The sequence below is a fragment of the Grus americana genome, chromosome 9, assembly GCF_028858705.1.
Source record: "Grus americana isolate bGruAme1 chromosome 9, bGruAme1.mat, whole genome shotgun sequence".
NCBI classification, from domain to species: Eukaryota; Metazoa; Chordata; class Aves; order Gruiformes; family Gruidae; genus Grus; species Grus americana.
In genome coordinates this window covers 26,890,589-26,913,148 of record NC_072860.1, presented here as the reverse complement: position 1 = coordinate 26,913,148, position 22,560 = coordinate 26,890,589, and the positions used below count along the sequence as shown (strand labels likewise).

The 22,560-nt window shown below is 42.4% G+C and overlaps 1 protein-coding gene across 2 annotated transcripts in view; it reads left to right on the top strand.

Moving 5' to 3' along the window:
* SCHIP1 (schwannomin interacting protein 1) overlaps positions 1-22,560 on the top strand; it is a 183,299-nt gene that overhangs the window by 11,205 nt on the left and 149,534 nt on the right. Inside the window, exon 1 of one of the 2 annotated variants that reach the window (XM_054835281.1) lies at positions 5,505-5,525. The exons of the other annotated variant lie outside the window; for it this stretch is intronic. Coding sequence (XP_054691256.1) covers positions 5,520-5,525 — 6 coding nt within the window. The 5' untranslated portion in view covers positions 5,505-5,519. Of the gene's footprint in view, positions 1-5,504; positions 5,526-22,560 lie in introns of those variants that run through there. 2 annotated transcript variants of the gene reach the window in all.

Below are 22,560 nucleotides of genomic sequence, written 5' to 3'. Positions count from 1 at the left end.
GCTTTGCTTCACGTGGGAAACACGTGTTGTCGTTGCTCTCTGGTCCACGCATTGCTCATCGGAATTTCACGTACATGCATGTGATACACAAGGTATGTAAAGTACCACCGTCTCCTCACCGTGTGAGAGGGAGCAGGGAAAAAATAATTCTCTGAACTCAAATGAGCAACAGAAACTCAAAGGCTTGTTCTGTCTGTTCTCATGGAAAGTAACGTTGTCCTTAACAGTAATGTGGATTTCTCTGTTAACCTGAGCAGGAACAGGCCGAGGCAAATGCTGAGAGCATTTAAAATTCCCTTCCGTATATTTAAAATGATACTACGAAAGATCTTAGCATGAAAAAAAAGTGTGTATTTTTTGATCTTAGGATTCCAGATTTACTACAAAATTTGTCATAAATCACACAGCAGCTGAGTTATCTTCCCACTTTCTAAGAGACATACATCAACATCGAGCCAGTCTGGCATGTCCTACCTGTTTTCATACCACAAGAAGAGGTAGAAGGTGCTTTGTATAGCTAGGCTCGTCTCTCAACTATGAAAGTCTTACTGGTTTCATAGACTGAGTGGGATTTTTGCCCTTTAAGTTCTGTATTTTCAAATGTAATCAGAATAGGTAGTTAAAAATAGTTAAAAATAATTACCTTCAGCAATACTTTGGTTGGATGCTAGCTCGGTATGGTTTTGCATCTTCTCGTGGTGTGATGGACAGGAAAACCCGGCTGGGTGAGCAACGGATCTGCCCTGTGGCTCATCCCTCGGGAGCCAGCAGACGCCTTTTGGAGCCCTTGCTGGGGCTGGGGAAGGCTTTTGGACAGCCCATCGTGTGTCCACTACTTCTGCTGTCTCCTCACCTTGTTCACCACTCTTGCTTGGGAGGGAGCAACCTGACTTTATTCCAGTCCTTTCGCCTGTTTATTTTTGTTCTCTTGCCTTGGATGAAAATTGTTGGTCAGGGCAAACGCTGTCTTCAAGACCCCGTTTCATACAGGGAGGGTAGCTGCCTTTTGGGCGCTACTGTAATGATTGCTTTTTGTTTGGTTGTGGGGTTTTTAAAATTTTTTTTTTTAACACTTTATTTTAAATCCACAACAAGAGATCCTGGAGGCTATAACTTCCTATTTGACTAGGAACCCAGAGAGTATAGCATTCAATTTTTCTAAGTTAGCACTTAGTTAGGTGCCTAAATTTTAAGGTAATATTTAAATAGTCTACCTTTTTCTTTTTCCTCTTCCCAAAACATTCCGAGCTACTAGCCCCTCTCTTCTTTCTATGGGGAACACAAGAGGCAACCCGATAAAGCCAGCGGTGACTGATGGGGCGTTTTCCATCCAGCAGCAACGTGGTGGTCATTGATCTGAAATGTGGGCAGCGGCATGACCGCTTCCAAGCAGTGATGGAAAATCCTCACTCGCAAAGGAAGAGGTGTAAAAGCTGGCTGGGAATGTTCGTGGGTTTTAGGCTCAGCAGAGAGTCAAGGGGTGTACGTGAGTGTAAACCCCTCTTGGGTCGATTTTTTTGGTGTTTTGGCAACCAATTAGATTTGTGTCAAACTCCTCACCCCGCTGGTGTTGCAAAAATGGGATCTGCTTATACATAAAAATAAAGACCCAAACTGGGTAAAATTAAACCGGAGTGTTAAAACTGAAATGTGTGTCCCAGGAAAAATGATTGATCTGAAATTATCCATTTAAAAACATTGCTGCTAATTGAAAATGATTCTCAGTGGAGGCCTGAGTTAAATGCAGTATCACAGGAAGCATGTGCACGCAAAATGTAACTAATTTTAAAGTGACTGTGACTTTGGGCAAACTTATCCTTTCATGAAATCTGAAAGGAAGGTAACATCATCTCTTCCTTAGTACAAAGAGCACCAGCAAATTAATGTCACTGAAGCAGAGAATTTAATGGCTGTTCTGCAAATTAAAAGCTACTTTCTCCTTAGGTTTATGATTTGAAGTAACGTTCCTGAGTGAAGTGTTGTAATTAAAAGTAAAACAGAGGCCTGAGGATGATAGATGTGACCCGCGGCGCTCGCATGCTGAGAAGTCTGTCTAATTTTTCCCCAGCAGAAGGTAGATGGGAGATTCATCATCAGGGCAGCAAACGTATTCAAGCCGGGGTGGGGGAAGCAATTACATAGAGGCCTGTCACTATGAGAAGCCTATGAATATTCTTACACCAATTTTAATTTAAAATATTGGTTTAATTGTCTGTTGGGGAACCTCGTGTTCGCTTCATAAGCAAAGCAATGAGTTGGGTGATGGATGTGCCCCATCTGACTGGGAGGTGTTCTTCTCTGCAGGAAGACGAAGTGGCCTAAGACACTGAGTACTAGCGGTGCCTGTCACAACCCTAAACATAACAGCATTAAGTAATTTAGCATCTTACATTTATAATTGAGTGCGACCTATCCGGTGATCTCTGACAGTGTAAATTGTATTGTACTAGGGCAGCTCAAACCAGTGGGCAAGATTAATGGTCGTATAATGGGAAGAGAAGTCTGAAAACACTTTCTTCATACAGAAATTAAGAGGCATTAATTTAGATATAAAAGGCATAAATGTTTGAAGACATTGGCTTGCTAGGAGTGATAACATGTACAACAACAGCACTTTTCAAGTTTATTACTGTTTTCAGTATCACAGATGGCTGCAAATTGTAGGGCGCTCTTCTATTGTGTCTTTCCCCTCTGCCAAATTAACAAAAGAATGTTAAATCTTGGCTAGCCTTAATACGGTGCATATGTTAACGATGGAAATTGCTTCATTGTGCTGCTAAATTGATGGAAGCAAGACAAGACGTGGGGAAATGTGTGTGTTTTAGTTGGTACTGGGTATTATTTTGGGATTCAGACTTATGTTCTGTACATAGTGGGGCTCTCTGGAAGATGAATACATTTGCATTTCGTGTTTGCCAGCACATTTCTGTTTTGAGTGCTTTCATGTTTCAGTTGCTACTGGGTATATTTTGGGACAGAAACTTATGTTTGGTATAAACTGGAGCTCTCTAGAAGGTGAATAACTTCATATTTGGCAGTAGGTTTCTGTTTTGAGTGATTGCATCCCAACTGGCCACGCAGACACACATTTCTGATCAACGTGTTGCTCTGAATTATAAAGAGGCGGTTGCCCTCGTCTCAGCCTGGCTTCTGGTGACTGGAGAGGCAGACTACGAACACGTCCTGGAGATAAAGCAGGGCTACAGCATGCAGGAGCTTAGAGCTGGCCGAGCCCTGTGTCGCTTGTTGTGGATTTTGGAAAGTGTGTAGGTGAGACGAGGGACTGCAGACAGACGAAGAGCATTCTCCTAGCTGATGGGTTTGAATGCTATGGGGAGGTCTTGTCCTCTGAGCTCGTCTCAATGACAGCATTTGTGTGGGGGTCACTCGGGTCATGTTTTGGAGATCCCAGTGTAATCTTTGCTCTTCTGGATGCTCAGTTAATGAATGACTTTGGGGTCTGAGCAGTCACTCGTATCTGAAATCTGTAAGTATATCGAAGTATTCCCCAGTTCTTGCCCCCTGCTCCCTGCTCCAGACTGTGTACCCGAAATGAAGGAAAAGCTTTGCTCTTGGTCTCTCTGCACCTCTGATTCCACTCTGTGAAGTGGAAATTGCTTCCACTGCTTCCCCAGGCTGGATAATGAAATGCCCTGATGATACTGCGATGAGCATATACGAAAGGCCAGAAAAAAAGTAGCGATTTGGACCGAGGTTTGAAATGTATGTGCAAAGGTGTTGGTTCCCTCCCCAAACAACGAGGGGAAAGCAAGCTGTGTGGAATAGAATATGACTTATAGAATAAACCAGCTTTCTGTGGTATAGTTTTAACTTTGACAGACTTCATCCTATGGAATAGGGTAGAGGTGGGGTAAAGTTGAGTTTCATAGAAAAAGTACCGGGAATGCATGAGAGGGCTGAGTGTTTGGGTTAGGGTACGTTAATTTTGGCAATTAATTTGGCATTTAATTCTGGCAACTTAAATGCTGACATTTAGCGTGACATCAATTTGTGTGCTATACATGTATGTTCTAAGACCTTTTTAGTCATCCCAGGTTTCCAGGCAGGGAGGGGAGTGATATCTCTGCTACTCCCAATCTATTTTGCACCTCGTTGGCAGAGGTCACTGGGCCAAGAAAGCATTGCACCTGGCAGATTTTGGTGGTCAGCGTAACTTTCTATCCTTGCTCTTCCAACAGTGTGCTCTTAGTAGTTTGTGTATCAATTTGCAAGGAAGATAAGAAATTCTTATATATCCATATATATAAAAAAATTTTTGTAGGGACTACCATATGATACGGAAGTCTTCCCTTGTAAAACCAGTAGAAACCTGGATATTTGTATTTTCTTATGAACAGACCTGCCTCTGCTACTGGCAATCGTTTCCTACTCTTACCTACCCGCGGTTTAAGTAAAGCAGACTGATGTGAGAGCATAGCCACCTTGCTCTGCGTTGGTTTAATATCACTTCTGTGTGGCTCAAGTTGCTCTTATTGAAAGTCTGAAATTATGTGTTTAGTGCTTCCTTTCTGCCCATTTTAGGCTCAGTAGGAATAATTGCATTGCCTTTGTCCACAATTTCTTGGAGAGTCAGCAACTGGGATTTCTTGGAGCCAGTCCTCTTTACTGCTCAGCAGAACGTAGCTCTGGTGTTACTTATTCTGCTTTCGAGCCGTTCTGTAAGGCATTGTGTGGCAGAGAGGCACAGGGAGGGATGAGAAGACTCCAGGATTTTCTCATCGTGTTGACTTGCTGATCACGTGGATGTTTCCATATCTGTGCCCGTGTGTGTACGTACAGGTGCATTGTACAAGTCTGAACAAATGCGTTGGTACAGTTCCCCCTTCAAACCCCATCTGGAACGGGTTTGTGATGATCTCCTGAAGATCCTGAGATTTTTTTTTTCCTTAGTGTTTATTTTGAGCTGCAGTAATACGGTTTGCCAAATAAAGACCGATGCACTAATCAAAACTCAGTATAAATAGGTTTCACTGACAAAATATTTACAGGGAAGTATATGAAATTTTCTTGGAAGTTAACAAATTGAGCTAAAAATTAAAGCTGTTTTCTTTAAATAATAAAGAATTGAACACGCACTTTGTGTAGGGATGGTAAGGAAGAAGAAAATGACTGATGCTGTATTTGTTTCAGCCTGCTTGGAACACAACCTCGTTTGTATCTTTTCCTTGCGAGAAAATCCAAACGTGTAATCAGCAGCTCTCCTTGACCTTCTCGCAGTGGAGTAGCCGTCCAGCTAAGCCTGCTAATGGAGTTCACTTTCATACAGTAATGTTGCTGTTTGGAGCACGCTCGGATATGAATTATGGCTGTGAAGAAATCTTTTTCTGATTCAGCTCCTCCACCTGCGGAGCTGCCCTGGGCAATCGCTGAGCCCGCAGCCCAGCGCCGCTCTCCAGGGCCACCTGTGATCCATCACCGTGCACGGGCACCGCCGAGACCTCAGTGCGAGCAGCACAGGGAGCTGAAAGAAAAACCCGCCGTGTGTTGTGATATAATTTATGCTAGTAAGCAGATTTAAATTATGTAAATTACTGTCTGCACTGAATCTGCCATCTGGAAAAAGTTATGCATACAAAAATCTGTCGGGGCAACGTGAGGGACAGAGTATCATTGAAAAGGGAGAAGGGCTGATGGAATAAAACCAACCTGCTCTGGGAAAATTTATTCACCCGCTACAGTCCAGTGGTAAAGCTATTCTTCTGTAATAGCCAGTTTAATTTAGTAGGACTGAAACAATTGTCTAAAGCTGCTTTGGAGTTTGAAGGCTTCCTTGTTATCAGAACCAGATAAACGCTGGTTAGGACGTGAAGAAGGTGCAGGAGGGAAGTGTGGTCTATCCAGAGCTGCAGGCGTGCACGGGCCGGGCAGCAGTGTAAGGGTAGGTGCAGAGTGGATGAGATCTGGCTTAAAAATGTGTGGGCAGAGGGATAGGTTCTGCAGCCATCCTACCGTGTAACGTTTCTTGCAGTAAATGAGAATTAGAGCGGTAAAAGGCTACAGTGTGTTAGCCGTCTTTTAGGTCAGAGCAGACATGTCTGGTTTCTTCGCTCCCAAAGAGAGAGCTCCCGTGAGCCGGAGGAGCGTGCGTCTGGGAGTTGCATCACCTAATGACACGTGCTTTCTAGGCAATGCGTTCCTTTACGCGCAGGTATCGCCTCACCTTCTGCTCCCAAGACAAGACCTCTGCAGAGCACGTTACAGAAATCAATGTTTGCGGGGGACAGGGACTTGTCGGAGTACCTACAAAGGCAGAGTGGTGTTCTTCATACACACACGAATAGTAAAGCCTCTTGGCTTTTCAACAGACCCGCTTACACGTTTCAGCTCAGCCACTTTTGTGTGCCTTCAGTTTAAGGAAGCAGCAGGCTCTCAGTGATGTGTCATTCATTACAAGTGTGGCACAGTACGTGTATTAGTAATATTCTATAAAGCAGAGCAGTAATTACAGAATGCTTTGTCAAATTTTATTATCTGTTACTACAAAGTATTGTGTGCGCTATTACAGGAACTTAGAGAGAAACCTTACTGACTGCACGCCTATTAACTCGGTAGGCACAGCGTTTAATTTAAAAAAATAACAGTTGGAGACTGTCAATGATGCTCCCATAAAAAGTACGCCAGCTTCTGCTGCAATGCAGAAGGGAAACAAATGGTTCCCATTTAGACTTGGCACACTGTAACCCTACAGAGCTGACTTACCATGATAAACTATTGTCATTGAATTGTATTCCCACAAGCCATTACTATAGCCTATTTAAAAAGCGTAACGCGATCTCATGTATTTCTAATTATTTGTGAGATGAAGGGATAAACGCTTCACAGTGCTATTTTTTGCTTACCATTCTCATAACTTGCAAAGCAGCTCCGAGTGCCTTGCCTCTTTCCATTACTGTTTATTAAACTGCTCTTTAATGAAATGGGTCAGCAATATTGCGAGACACCGAGCTTTTACCTTGGACTGAAAAGTCGGTATTAATAGCTTGGGAGGGCGGGCTGCTGGACAGTGAAGGAGCAGCATCATTTTTTGAGACAATAATGCTGGTTAAATTGAAGATTACAGAGTTCTGAGGAGGAGAGCCTTTGCAGCTTGATGTTTTAGCAGCCTCGCTTTTCGCTGCGTACACTCATTTCTTTGAGGATTAGGTTGTACATTGCCGAGCTAATGGACTGGCAAAGTTGGTCTCTCTTTTGAGGCAAGCTTTGAAAGGAGTGTCAGTAAAGCCTGTTGTGGTGGGGATAATGAGTGAGGAAACTCATCACCCCGTGCTGCGAGTCACTCAGACCTTCTCAAAGAGCTGGGGCAAAACGTAACTGGTCAGCGGGAGTCACGCAGGAAAGGACTAGAGGGATAAATTGATGCTGGTGGCAGAGTCCAAACTCTGGGTAGTAATTCAAGCTTAGATTCTCTGGTTCATCATCTTTGATCCTTTAAAAAGACCGGCAGCAGTATTCTCCACTGCTAATTAGTTGCCACCATAGTTCATGTTCTTACAGTATGGTGTTTCCTCCCGGATCCCGTCCTAGGGCTGCTCTTCGCCGCCGGGACTGTTGCATGCAGCACAGGGCACGCATTCTGTTCACCACTTCCTCCACCCTTATTGGGGATTTTGGGGTTGGGGTTTTTGTGTGTGTGTGATGAAGTTTTTTGGTTTTGTTTAGGGGTTTTCTGTGGGAGTGGTTTTTGGGGGTTTTTTTTTGTGGGTTTGTTGGGTTTTTTTGAAAAATAAAAAACCAACCAACTTTCTTCACAGAGAAGAATCTGTAGTCTTCACAGGCAGTCCTAGAGGAAGGATGGCTATGCCTATGCTCGATGCCCCTAGGATCCTTTAGAAAACTTCACCTGGGAGGAGTAGCTGCAGCACACCCCCTTTGCAGGCTACACGAGCCCAGCTCAGCACCCTCTGCTCTCTGCACTCCTGGACAGCCCTTATATCTCAGCTGCCAGGAAGAGACGAATGCAAGTAGAAAATGGGGCCAAGATAATGACAGCTGTAAGGATAATCAGTGACCAGAGCCATTTGCCTATGGGTGTGGTGGGTCCTCTTTTTCTTGAAGTGCCCCCGTTAAGGTTTGGTACCTACCAGAGGTGTCTTTGCTCAGCCAGGAGTTACGTTCTTCAGTGCTGGAAAGGATAGGGGGAATTCCCTGTGCTGTGTCAAACAGCAAATGAGACTAAGCAATCAAAACTGCTTTATGTCCTTAAAATTTCGTTATATGAAACTGCTATGAACGGATGGCTTGGTGCTTTGGTGTAAGAAAGAGCAGCCTGTTCTTCCAGCTGGGTCGGTCTCTGGATTCTAGCCAGGCGATGGTCTCAAATGTGCTTTGAATATATTTTCAAACCTTATAATATTTAAATAAAAGGGTCTGATGGGATAATAGTAGAAAATCTTGTTCTACCCATGAGAAGAATCAGGCCCAGAACAAAGCTCCTCCATCTGCACTGTAGACAGGGCTGCCACTCCAAGGGGTCTCACAAAGCCCATGCTACTGATATTCAAGTTCTGAAAATGCGCAACAACCTAATGTGCGATGGCAAGAAAAGTAATGACTCTACTGTAGATACAATAAGTATTGATTAAATGTATTGTGCTGCTTCTCTGGTGAAATTAGAAAGGGAAAACATAAGATTTAAATAGAAATCCATTTACTTTCTCAATAGCTTTTACTGCCCCTGTGCTAAATTTAGTGATAATTAAGTTCTCTGTGTTTGTAACAATGTGCTTCCCTCTCTTGGTAGCTCTTTCCCGGTGGTCAATCCTTCTGCAGGAGCACAAGTGTTTCCCAGTATCACGTAGTATTGTAATGAGCAGTAGTTCTTGTTATCCTGTAGTATGGGGGATTAGTCTGAAACAAATGATCTGAGTAACACCTCTTTTTTTTTGTTAGAGGGTTTGGGTTTCCTGAGTAGGGAAGAAAAACTCTTCTTAATACCTTATAAAATACCTTCCCTTTCCTCTAAGGACCCAACAGGAAAACTTCTGGGTATAATGTTTATAATAGAGATTCAAATGTTTGTATAGCTCCTCGCATTCTGTTATGAAAGCAATAAATTACAAAGAATTCATACCAATTTTGCTTGGAACCTTGACTGATGAGACCAAGGCTTCCTTTTGGTAGTTTGCCCTTAAAATGGTTTTTTAATCACTAAGCAAATTTACAAAAATACTTCATCCCGGTTGTAGTTGGCTATTTTTGGTGCAGAGATGAGCTTGGCTGCACTCAGGGGAGCACAGCAATTCTTATTCACCTCTTAAGAAACCACAGGTCCCCGTGTAAGGGAGCATCTTAAGAACATTTTGGCTTTTTGGTTGTTCCTGGCTGCTCAGGAGATGCTCCTGGGCTGGAGGCATCTCCCCACTCCCTTCCCCAGTGGGAGAAGGTGCTAGTGAGGCTTGGGTCTCAGCAGAAGCTTCTTGGGTTGGGATTGCAGTGCCTTGGGGTCACAGTGCTTTTGCATTTTGGGTGTTGGCTTCCTTTGCCTATAGAAATGATCTGCCCAGCAAGGGAGTGCTCAACCAACCAGAGAACACCCTTGCCTTTGAGGGCCACTTGATACTTCTAGGCTTAAGTCCTAAGTTTAGGGCTTATGTTTTGTGGTAAAGCTTGTCATGCTTTACAAAAGAGTCTTCTGGAGAACTATTTGCTTAAAATTCACCCAGCCCGTACCTCCCTTTGACACCAGAGAGCCCAGCACAGGGGCTGGAAGGGCTGGTTTTCCTTCGCGTGGCCGGTACCCGCTGGTATGGCCAAAACTGCCCCAGCAACAAAACGATCTTTGCAATCTTCCAAATGATGTGTGGGCTGGCTCTGAGAGATTACATAGTATTATTGATCTGACCTTTCCTTTCCTTCCCGTGGCCAAAGTTTATCCTCTTGTAAGGAGTTTTCTGTAGAAGTAGTGATTTGACCTTTACTGCTTTCAGCAATCCATGATAAATGAAGCAGATGAACACCCAGTGCCAACATTTGCTTTTTTTTAAACCCGAATCTCCAGATTTTGACAGATATATCCTGTTAATACTGCAGTTCCCAGAGATACAACCATAGCATTAAGGCAGCATCTTCAACTTAACATTTATATAACATTTCACGATAGCTTCCACCCTCACCCCACCATACTCACACACACAAACTGAATCTGTAGGGATGTGACCCTTTGTGACTGTTTGACCTTTTCTTCAGCTTTTCAGTCAATAAAGTTCACTTCTGTGACCTTATTGTAGCTTGGCAGTGGTTCCGTGTTATGATAGTGGTATTTCTTACATTCTTGTAGTATTAAACTTGGCAAAAATGGGATGTTGCACATTTAGGCTCAGCTGTGAATGGTCTTTGGTGTAATGGGCTAACTTTAAAAACTGAAGGCACTGTAAAAGCACCTTGAAAAGAAGAGATAATCAGGCAGGTTCTTTCATGTGTGAACCTAAGGGCTTTATCTTGCTTTTTGATGACAGAAAATTTCAAACTTCTGGTGAATTGAGATTTTGTCCTTTCTGCCACTTAGATGGAGGAAAAACGCAGACATTTAAAAGCAACGTTTCTTGCTGTGCTCTTTTTGCCGTTTGATGCTTGTGAGTTTAGTCATACTCATTTTTGCTCTTGGGAACCCAACATAGAGGCTACCGCATCCTTCATGGCACAGACCTGTGCGGTGATTCTGGACAGCGAGGAAAGGGGGTTTCTTGTCACTAAGTATTTAGGTTTTCTTTTACTTGGAAGAATTACTGCAGCATTTTTGTTTAGTTTGGAGAAAGGGTGGATATGGAGCTCCATAACAACATTGTGTTAGTATTTTTCTAATATAGCTAAGAAAGAGCCAGCACCGGTGATACTACCCCTTGGGGTTTTCACTGAGTGAAGAGTGGTGTGGATTTGGGTGGGGGTGTCTTTTGTTATTTTTTTATTTTTTTAGCAGTCCAAAACCTCAAATTACAGCCTCAGCTTGCACACTGTGATAATAGTATTGCATCTTGCCCAGCAAACGAAATGACGGTCCCAGCTGCACAGGATATTTCAAAGTAAACCCACATAAATGTCCTCTGGGCTATCCAGCTTTGCACACTGTGTGAAAAGCTTCAGTCTCTCTTCTCATTGACCAGCCAGGCTTCACTTAGAGCACAAATTAATGGGCTTATTAGTGGAAATGGAGACTACGTGTTCTGCCTGCCTGATTTACTAATGATCCTCAGGTGTCTTTCTGCTGATCCCCATCACGTAGTGAAAGAGGTGGGAAGTAGTTACAAGAATATATTAAAGTAGGGGCATGTTTTTTTGTCTTTGCCTTGGTCACTGCTCAGGGAGTATGTCCACCGTAATCCTCTGCTTTCCGTCAGAGAAAACGTTGCTCAGAGTGATGGTGTGGCTCAGAGGTGATGGTGAGGGGAGGCTTCAATGTCCACCAGCAGCTCTAGCCAGTGCATCGAGAGTGGCCCAGGGCAGTTTTATTCCCAGAGCAGCTCCCATGCCATCGCTCAGGATCTTAATGGGACTTAGGGGTTAGATCCAAATCCACATCCTCGAAATGGTGACAAACCTCAGTATTAAAATGAATGGACTGGTTTCACCTTTCCCTGCTGACACCATCTGGGGCTGCTCAGTACGTGTAGTTCTTTTGTTTGTGAACACTGTGATTTGATTCCGCCTGCCCCCCTCTTTTTCATCTGATCTTGTGATGTTTGGGAGATAGGGCCTTAATTTCCTGTCCTCTTGGGGGGAAAAAAAAAAAGCTTCCTAAGAATGTATGTTTTCAGGAAACTGGGAGTATGAAAAGGCCCTATCTGCACTTTTAGTCTGCAACAATGCAGTCACAAATCTCAAATGAGGAGAGCAGAATTAACAAACCAAATCAAGCCAATATTGTATAATGTGGTCATTATTAGCTGAAGATACTGCGGTTCATGAAGTCACCTTTAGATTTCACAGCAAGAAAATTCAGTGGACCAAGACAGGATGCTGCAGAAAGCCAGCAGGTCTGAAGGACAGGCTTTTTGCTCCGTGATTGCAGAATCAAACTTCACTGGTATGTCTCAGCTGGGATTATTTGCTATTAGGCTCTCAGCTGAGGAGCAGCAAGTGCAGTTTTATCTCCTAGGGAAAGCTGTAACCTGTTTAAAAATGTCAAGTAGTTATAGTCTTGCCAGACTAGGCACTCCCACAAAGTCAGGGTTGGGTGGGGTTTTTTCATATGTATAGTTTTTTTTCACATATATATATATATATATATATATATATGAGTGGTCCCTTGGCAGGTTTCACTTATTCAATATTGTAGAAATAGAAGTGTTGAGGCTGGGAGTTGTGTGTCCGGGTAGAAAAGCTTTGAGGAGGAAGAGCTTTTCAAGCTTTTCAGGATGGTGGAGCCACAGAAATTACAAGCTACAAAAATTTTATGAGATGTTGAATGAGCTTTCCTGCCAGCTCTGGGTCAGCTCAACAGAGCTGGATAAAACTGTTGCCGGCTGAGGAGCAGGGTTAGGAAGACATAGAGACTTTTGAAGAAAAGATCAATTTTAGTCTGCCTACAATGTTTGTGGTTAACTTATCCTCACTCTTGTCCTTTAGAGCAGCAAGTCTGCAAAATCAAAACAAAATCACCCTGGAGACAATCTTATTTCCACTGTCCAGTAAGCATCAGTACATGTATACTTATTTATTTTCTTATTACTTGAAAACTCATTAACAATTAGATGCGAACATTTAATGCATGTGTCTGAGGCTTGGGGATCTGCACCCCTGAGAGGAATCTGACTGCACTAACGCCATGACTGGTGTGATTTTAAGAGATGTTCTGGGGCTCCCTCAAACCCTGTCAATCCACAGGACGTCTAGCCCTGCCGTTCCAAAGTCTCGGTGAATCCTGCCCAAACAAACAAACAAAAAAAGCATTGATAGAGGAAGGCTGTGGGAGGAAGCCCTGTGGCAGACTGGGCTGGATGGGGAAGGCTGGGGGTGGCTGGAGCTGCTGGAGCCCCGTGCTGGCTCAGGGCTTCTGAGAAAGGATTCAGTGTCTTATCAGCCCTAGTGAGTCTGTTGTCCTTGCTATTTTTTTTTTTTTTTTTTTTTTAAGACTTGAAGCTCTGAGGTGAAATGGGAAGCAGTCTTAGCACAATGTGCAACAGAAAGACAAGTGATTTCTTTTTTTTTTTTTTTTCTTTTTAATCAAGCAAAGCAAATCCAACAAAACCCCTGTGGCTCTATCTGATTGACGTTGTCTAAACCCATAAATATCTACAGCTCCATCACCTGCAGCTTTTCAGTAGGTGCTTTTCAGCACTGCAGGAGTGCTAAGCCTTACACTTGCCAAACGAGGGCTTACACACTTGCTTTGTCCTGGAGGGTTTTTTCTCTCCCTCCTGTTGCTCTCACCTCAAATAAGGTCTGTATGGGTGGATTTACTTGAAGATCACAGAAGATTTTTTTTTTATTTTTTTTTTTACTGCTAGTACTGGTTAGTCTGCTAAGCATGCTGATTTATGCAAGATGCATCAAAATTTTCACTTGGATTTTCTTGGTATTATGCACCTATATAGCTAGAAAGTTAATTCCAGTACAAATAGTAGTCTTTCTTAAGCTACTTCTTTCTCTCTTGACATTATTTCCAAATGCGTGTGTTGACAAATAATTGGTAAATTTTCTGTTTTAATAAGTAAAATGCTCTATTATAACATCTTGCAATTTGATACGGCATAAACACGTGCGTAAACATGAACAGCATACCATGACTTAGCAATGTAGGGTCTTAGATTATTTAAACCTTGACACCCTTGTCCAAGGTGACATGTTGGAATGAACAAAAGAAGGTATCTCTAGGGGGGAAGAAAAAGATGTTTCCACGTGGCCTGTGAATTTGTTTCTCCAAGGCCTGAAGATGACTACATCTGTATCCCCTTTTGGGCATGACTTACCCTCCACCATGACCATGTAGTTGAGCCTTCAGTCCATGTCTAACCTCAGCCTGTCCCCACCATGCCCAAGGTGCTTCTCTCTGTGCCTCCCTCCGCCCCAGGTCTCCGCCAGACCCGTGGTGCCTCTTGCCAGGCCCTCTCCAGCTGAACCGTGCAGAGACCTCTGCAGTCGTGCGGTCACAGAGGGGTTGGGTTCCATTTCTCCGGGGATATTCAGAATATTACAATATTATTCTTGCACTTTTCTCAGTAACCACAGTAGTAAAGCAGGGTATTGGAAAGAACGTGAAACAAAAAGTCATTGTTGGTCTAATAAATCAGGATAAAAGATCAAGACCAAAATGAAGACTCACACTGCAAGATACCAAAAACTTCTGATGACACTTCAGCTTCTGCCTCGAGCAAGCTGCGAGATTAAGCTCTAAATTTGCTTTTAAATAGTTGTCGTTCTTTTCTGTCTTTCAGGGCTAATCTGTTGGTGCAAATCTGTTTCTTGATGGTAGAACTATAGGAAAAATGCAAATCCTTAGACAGCCTTTTAAGTTTCTAGAACAGTTTATTGGAACATGAAAAAGAATAATTCATGTGTAGGTGGGGGGAAGAGAATTCAGACCTGAACAAAGAATTTTTTGGTGAGCTTTTTGGCTTGCATGTGCAGATGTGTGTGCACGTATGGATATATGCTTGGTACAAAGGCACGCACAGAGGAAGTATAAATATGTGTTGTGCTTAGACATAAAATCAAAAGACAATTTCAGGATGTTTCTTATCAGACCTTTTCCCTCTCTGAGGGGAGAAAAATAACCCTGCAATATTACGTGATAATACCAGTAGGAATTTTATTGCGATAGTGGATCAACCACACCGATACAGATCTGGTGATAAATGACAGACTGCATTTTCCCATCATGCTTAAACCGGTCTCGAATCTTGACTTATGACTCTGGGAGCTAGCTCGTAGTTTTCCTTTCCACTTGCTTTACATAGCTCCCATCTTCTCACTGTACAGAACTGCCATTTTCATAAGCAAAATCAAATTCACTCTTAAACAGGTAAGGTTGTGGGAGGTTTTGGGTTTGTTTTTCTACCAGGCTTGAAGTAGAATATAGAAAAGTGAAATATGTTTACTATTTAAGGTCTGGATGGTTAAGAAATAATTTTTGCCAGGTCTTTGAAGTCTACATTTCTGTTAATATTAAAACATTTCTCTTAGACAAATGCCGAGTGGAACAGATACCTCTGCTCAGGTCGATGAATAACGAAGCAAGATATCCTTTCTCCCTTTGGAATTCCGAATTAGAATAAGCATCATTATCGAGTTGTAAACTTGCCATTAGAAAGTATCAGTGTATGAAATGGCACTAGGTGACAAACAAGATATTTTTTTTTTCCTTTGAACCACGTTCATAAAAATGTAGATGTCTTACTAGAATCTGATTTCTCTGCAAGCCTGTCCTGAGAAATGGACTTTTATTTCCAGATTAGGTCAATAAGTAGACATAGTTACCATTTTGAAGTTTCATCTTTGGACAATACAGTGGCAATAAGCTTTGAAAATTGCTGATATTTGGAGATTTATTTACTGCCGAATCACCAGTCAATGTGCTACCTATTTTATCTGAAATTTTTGTCCTTCGATGACTTTCTGAAAAAAGAGGTGACTAGGGCAGTGAAAAAGTTTCCCGAGGATGCTACGTTATTGGGGTAGCGAAGGTGGATGGTTGTGAAGAGTGGCTCTATGAGCCTGTCACCAGGCATTACATTTGCGGATGAAGTTCACTATGGAGAATGTAAATTGATGTGTATGTGGGGGGGGGAATAAGTACTTCACATATAAAATGATGGGCTCTGAGCTGATCGTTACCACAAGGGAATGAGACGTTAGCACTGTAATAGATATCTTGATGAAAATGTCAACTCCATGCTTGGGAGGAGTAAGAAAAGGAAATGCAATCCTAGTCGTTATTAGGAAAATAACAAAGAACGTCCCGATGTCATCCTGATGTTGCTGTATGCAGTGGTGCCCCTGCATCCCAACAGGACAGAGCAGAGCTGGAAACACTCGGAAGGAAGGCAGCACGCAAAAGCAGTTGTAGAGGAGCCTCTGCACGTGGATGAACAAGCAAGGGCTCTTCAGTCTGGAAAAGAACTGGCTGAGGCTGGACACGGTAGATGACTTATAGTTGTGATTGCAATGGAAGGCACGAGCAGGATCAATCGTTCGCGGCCTCTTCCCCTAACAGGGCCAAGGCAGACCCCAGTTGGCAGGTACCCAACTGAAAATGAGGTACTGGGCGATGTCTCTTCCTTTGGTGTGTGCTTACAGGCAGTTACCCCTTGCAATCATTTGGGTCTCCCGTTCTGATAACTGGGCTTGAGCAGCTTCCTGTGGTGTTTCACAACCATGTGAACAGGCCAGCCTCACAGCTTCTCAGCTGGGACGGGTTTTTTTAACTGTATATTTTCTGTTCTGAAATGTGTTTGTTACTTGGGCATCTCATGTAGGGAAAAGAAACCAGTAAGAGTCAGAAATAAAGCTATTAAACCATAATGTATGCAGCTAGAATTATGTTTAAAATGTGAAGGTGAGCGCATTAATTTTCCTCCAAATTAATAAAGAATAGTTTTCAACCAAGGATATTGTATGCATGCCAATCACTTTTTTTTTTTTTAAGGACAATTTCACAGAAATTAAAAAAAATTGAGACAGCCAGTTCCATAACCAGAACATGACTCTTTCTCTAGGTAGGAAGTAAAGTTCAGATTTTTAGAGGTGAGACACTTTGGGTTCATGCGAAAGTGTTAATTTACATAAGTGAAATCACTCAGTAGAACATTCAAAGAACATGAATGAGCTTTTCCTGTTGGCAATTATAACAGTAAATATAAAGAATGAAATTGTTTAGATGACTTGTTCAGTGTCAGTTTGCTCAGCATTAAGACTTATTAACAGGGAGGCCTAGATAAGGCAGCTCTAGTAATCCAAATCATAAATTATTAAAATTCCCATTAAAAACATCGAGCTAATATTTGGAGTTATACTAGTGTGCTGGGGAAACTCCATTAGTAAAACCTCCTTCATTGCAGTGATGCTGTCTTGAGCATACATTAAGTAAAGGAAAGTCAGCCAAACTCTTGAAGGCATGGTCCTTCAAGTCCACAAGCCACGGTACAAGCAACTGTCACCTCTGATGGTGCTTGTCCCACTTACTGAATTTAACTGCTGGGAGGTATACAGCTACTTGTGAATATTTTTATTTAATTCTCCCTGAAGGGAAGACACTCCTCCAGCAAAAGCCTATAGAAAGAAGCTGGGTGAGTAAGTAGGGTGGCTTCTGGGAAAGACAGAAATGCCCAGAAAACAAGAGCTGAAACTGTGGTGAATTGTTGCTGTGGACACGTAGAGGGTACAGAGCAGGAACTGCTGGGTGTATGGAAACCTTTCTTTTCAACAGACCAGTTGGTATGAAAAACCAGCATTTCCTATTGCGCATCGTATGCGTCTGAATGAGCACACACCCCATAAGGTTGTTTTATCAACCTCATAAATATTCACCATGACAACCCAGTCTCTAGAGTTGTGAGAAACTGTGAATTCATTTTGGGAATTAATGTTGGTTATAATAATTTGAGTATGGGGCCCAAATACGTAAATAGTCTCTACAGAATTGTGATGCTAAAGCTGTTTGTCGCTTGTTCTTACAAAGTACCAGTTATGCCACCTAACAGAAGTGAGGGGTTTCTGCTGGCATTGTAATTAATGGAAATTTGATCTGATCCAAGAACCGCAAAGCAATTAATTTAGGGGAATCTTCCTTTTTCCATAGCATTAAAGAGAACAGAGCTTGATAAATAATTTCTCTGAAGGTGACGGTCTATTAAAGTTACCTGCATTTGGGACTCTTGTCCATGAAAGCAGTTTTTCCCCATTAATTTTCATTAAGCCATTTTATTCACACAAGTCCAGAATGAAAGCAAGCCATATGCAGCCAAAATGATGCTTGAAACTATTTAAATCCATATTTTTTTTCACTTTGCAATGACGGCTGCTGGAGTTCATAAATTACGTCTGTCTTCTGAATGCATCTGCTTCCTGGTGGAGAAACCCAAATTAGCACAAAACTTAATTTGTATAAAGATATTTCTAGTTAGATGAAGTTCACCTTCCTCATTATGGGGGGGGGGAAAGGGGGGAGGAAAAATTATTTTCAAATCTACTCTGAAGACCTTTTTGGTGTCCTGGCCATAAATGTTCTTGGGTTTGTTTTTGTCGTATGTGAGAAATCCTTTTTCCCATTGAAAGTGTTTTAGAACTTGGTTAGTTTCAAAGAGGATGGAGATGGGCTGTACCTCAGAGCGCTGCTGGTTTCCAGCTGGAAGGATGCTTGTGGGCTTTTCGGCTCACGCTCAAATCGCCCTGACTTTGCTGGATACACAAGTCCATCACGTAATATTTGGCCAAGGGATTTGGGAGTTGTAGGGCTATGGGGTGGACTGATGTGCAGGTGCATGAACATAGACAATGGGATTTTTCTAGGGAACACCACTGAAATAATGAAAATGGCTTTGCTCCTCTAAGAGCCTATATGCTGATAATTATCCTGGTGCCGAACATGTGACGAGTTTAAAAGCCTCCAACCTGAGGACAAGTGCACTTGGGTGGAAGCACTGATGGTGTAATTACAGCGAGAGAGGAGCGGAGATTTGTGGTATTTGCAAGGATCTGCACAGTTCGTTGCCCCAGGAGGACAGCACGGTGCTGCAGAGGACGACCCCGTTACTGTGTGGTTGATGTAAATCCCAATTCCTCTGCAGCAACTGCTTCTCTCATCCGACCAGGATTAAGGACCTGGAAGAGGTGCTAGCATTTCCCCTAAAATGAATGACTGTTCAGTAGTTGCTTTCCACATGTAATTTTAAATACATGGGATTTCTACATATATACACACTATCTACAAAATTGTGCTTTAAAAAGAGTGTGTGTGTGGTTTTTCCCTTTCCTCTTTTCACTTGATTAAGGGTTCAGAGGAGAATTCGCAATTTCTCATAAAAGGCATAACGTGAAATTCAGGATTTAGTTCTGGGCAGAGCCCTCCCAGCCTCTTGGGAGAGCATGCGCGAGCAGCTCTAGGTTTTAACACAAGGAGGAGGGCCCTGGAGTCCCACGGACAGGCATAACTTAATCACTGTGGCTATGGAAAGTGAAGCATAAATCATTGGTTTAAACTCGCGCTTGGGTGTTGTTTCTGATGATAATTTAAATCTGCTGGTTTTTGTAAAGTGTAGGTCAAGGGAGGAAACTTGTTTTTAATGAGTCGCTTAATAAAAATGGGCTTCTACTTGTCAACATAAAGAATATTTTAATTCAGAATTGCAGTGCCTTTTGCAGGGCTATTTATATTAATACTTGCTATGCAACAAAACTAACTCGGATAAATGGACAGAATTAGAATGTCTTATTTTCTCCTAAGTATCCTTAATGCAAGGGCCAATTCCTTCACCTTGGGGGAGGGAGTGAACCTCAACTCCAATAAAGCTCCTCCACTGATGCACGCAGCATGGAGCCGTCTCCTCCCGTACACTTGTGCATTCAGGTGGCAGAGGCTGCTGAAATGACTCGGGTAGTCTTCACTGCCCTTCATTTCTCCAAGTCCAGCTATCACAGCCAGAGGAAGGAGCATGTTGTATTTTTTTTTTCTTTTGAAAAGCAGCATCAGTGTTGTTCACCTTGAGGATCCACCCACAGTAACTGGATTAAGATGGAGCTTGTACAGATGTCGGGGACAGTTCCTAGAAATAATGGTATTAAAGGCTCAGAACAATATTTTAATCAATATTCTTATATGTCATGTTCAAATTAAATGCTGGAAATGCTTTTTGACATAAGTTTCTCTGTTGTGTTTTGGGCTTTGGGATTTTTCTCTTCTTTCTTTGATCTCATCCTAATTCCTTAGGAGAAGCTATCTTGTAAAGAGCTATGAATACTTGGGAAGAGAAAGACTGGCATTATAAACATGTCAGGGTTTCCATTTGCTATTTTTTCTTTTTAATTTGCTGATATCATTAATTGATCTGCAGCTGTCAGATGCAGTTATACAGCCTGCAGCACTGATTTCTTACATCCAAAGTCATTAGGAATGTGTGTGGGAATGTTTTGGATTTCTTCTCTAACCTAAGGTGATCTTTTAGCTACCATAATTGCACCGTCTTCATGGTTACACACTTTTGTTGGCAGAATATATGGTTTTTTAACATTTTCTGTGTTTGGTTCTGTGTAAAAAGTCACCATGTAGCAAATAGCAAAGCTGAAGACTGACCATGAAGGATGCGTTTCTCAGTATCCAAAAGCGTTTTGAAGGAGATGCGTTGTCTCTTCATGCTCCCTCTGTGCTAAGCTGAGTGGTCTGGTTGGCAGCCGCCGATGGGTTTGATGGAAGAAAGCTCTGTGGGTTGGGTGGGAAGTGTCTGAACAACTGAGGAGGTGGTAACTGAACATGATGAACCTCAGCACCCACAAAATGGGCTGTTTCTAGTTGATGTCTAGCCAAACCACCTAGGACAGGGTGAATACATTGTGAATAGATAACATTGTGGAAAAACTTCTTGGGGAGGGTATGGTTGGCTCTCTCCTCCAGAATCTGGGGTTGACAGCAAGTGCAGCTCAAGGGCTGAGTAAACCTGGTTGATTACCCAAGCCATGGTGGTATGGGCACATGGACAGAGGAGGGCAAGCAACCCAAGCCACTTGTCACAGTGATACCTGACCTTGAACCCAACGCAGGGACAGACCCATAGCTAGCTGCAAAGTGTCAGTCCCACTGCCCTTGTGTAGAGAGTAGACACAGTCCTTGCTTTCTAAGGAGAGATCTTAAAAGACAAAAAAAAAAAAAAAAGAGGAAAAAACCCCACAAAACAAACACTTTTTTTTTAAAAAGTAATGGATAAGTGTTTCTGCATACACAAATACCATTGATTTGCATTGCCTAGGAAACCCGCAGCAGTTTATCCAGCAGGTTCTCACTACGTGTGCTGTGGTGGCACTTCATGCTTAGGTTTTTCTCTATGTAGTTAAATCCACCAACAGATATTAAAATGGAGATGACCCCCTGTCTTTGAAACTTAGCATCAAAGTGGAATGACTGTGTCTTAATTTGGAGGTGAAACTCCCACTGGCTGGAGTTTCCTTGCGGGGGTGGAGGAGGTTACGGGTGCTGGTGAGGGCTGAGGAGCCGCAGGTGAATTCATGGAAGGGTCATGGAAGCAATCATTGACTTCATCTGTAAATAAAGACCCAACAGCCTATTTTTCAAAATGTTGTTGAAAAATATCCAAAGGCATATCTGCGATTTAGAAATCCAGCATATGCCACAACATCTCAGCAACAGATCTGGGCAGTGGAGTCATATTTCTATAGACGTTGCATAAAAGTAGCCATAGCAATGCTAATTTGTGTGTTGTCTAGGGAGCAAGCACAGATCGTCAGAACAAGACTAATCTCCCTCTGTGTTTTTTCTAATAAAAAGGAAGAACACTAAATAATTAACATAAACAAATGAAAACTAATTTGCCAATTTCTAATTTTTACCCAATTGCATGATCCATGTTAATGAATAATTTACAAGTCAGAAATGAATATAAAATTAAAATATTTCTCTGGGGTCTGCTGTACATGTTATCTGAACATCCTATCTGACTGTTCATTTTTATATATATATATGAAAGAGTAAAAAATAACCCCAGAGAAAACAGCATTCAGCATGAACCAGGCTGTAATAAAAAGAGCTGCAGACTCCAGAGGTTTTACCATTTCCTTATAGACCTGGGATCATTTGTCTGAGGCTGTTTTTGAATTATTCATATAAACTGTAGCTCTTTGCTTTCAGAGATTGAATGCGACCAGCTTCTATGGTATGGTTTCACATACTGCTTTTTTGTTTGCATTTAAGTTGCTGGGGTTTTTTTTTGTAGGGTGCCCTTTATTCAAAGGCTCTGCTGGATGCTGCAGGATTCTATCAGCCACACATTAAACATTAAGAACCTGTATTGTGGTTAATACTGAGGGTTTCACACAGCAAACAAGGCAGCTGGTGGGAGGGTGAGCCAAGGAAACAAGGGAATGTAATAACTGAAGAGCTAATAAACCTTGGAAATAATGCCGTGGTTCTGCTCTGACTTTGGAGTGCTACCACCAAGGAAAAAGTATGTATTATTTTAGCTCCAGATGCTACATGTTTGCTTTAAGAATCTTCTGCATGCCTATGCCCCGGACCTACGTTAGGCTAACAGGACATGAGATTGACACCAGTGCCTCTCTACTAGCGTTTCAGTTTGGATCAGGAGACTGTCTTTGAAACAAATTTCCTGATTGCCCTCCCTTTCTGTACTTGAACTCAGAACATCTCGCACTGCGCAAACAGTATTTGTCATGCCTGGAGCTAAGCTGAGAGCCATCGATAGGTGTTTGCCCCTAGGACTGGGTTGTTGATAACCCCAACTGCTTATCAGACTGTTGGGTTTCGCCATGCAGATCTGCTCCTTTTCCATACCCCTGCTTGTTAACACAGATATCGCCATGGGTCACACCAGCGTGTTGCACCACACCTTCAACCTCCCCATGAGAAACCTGCGATGATAC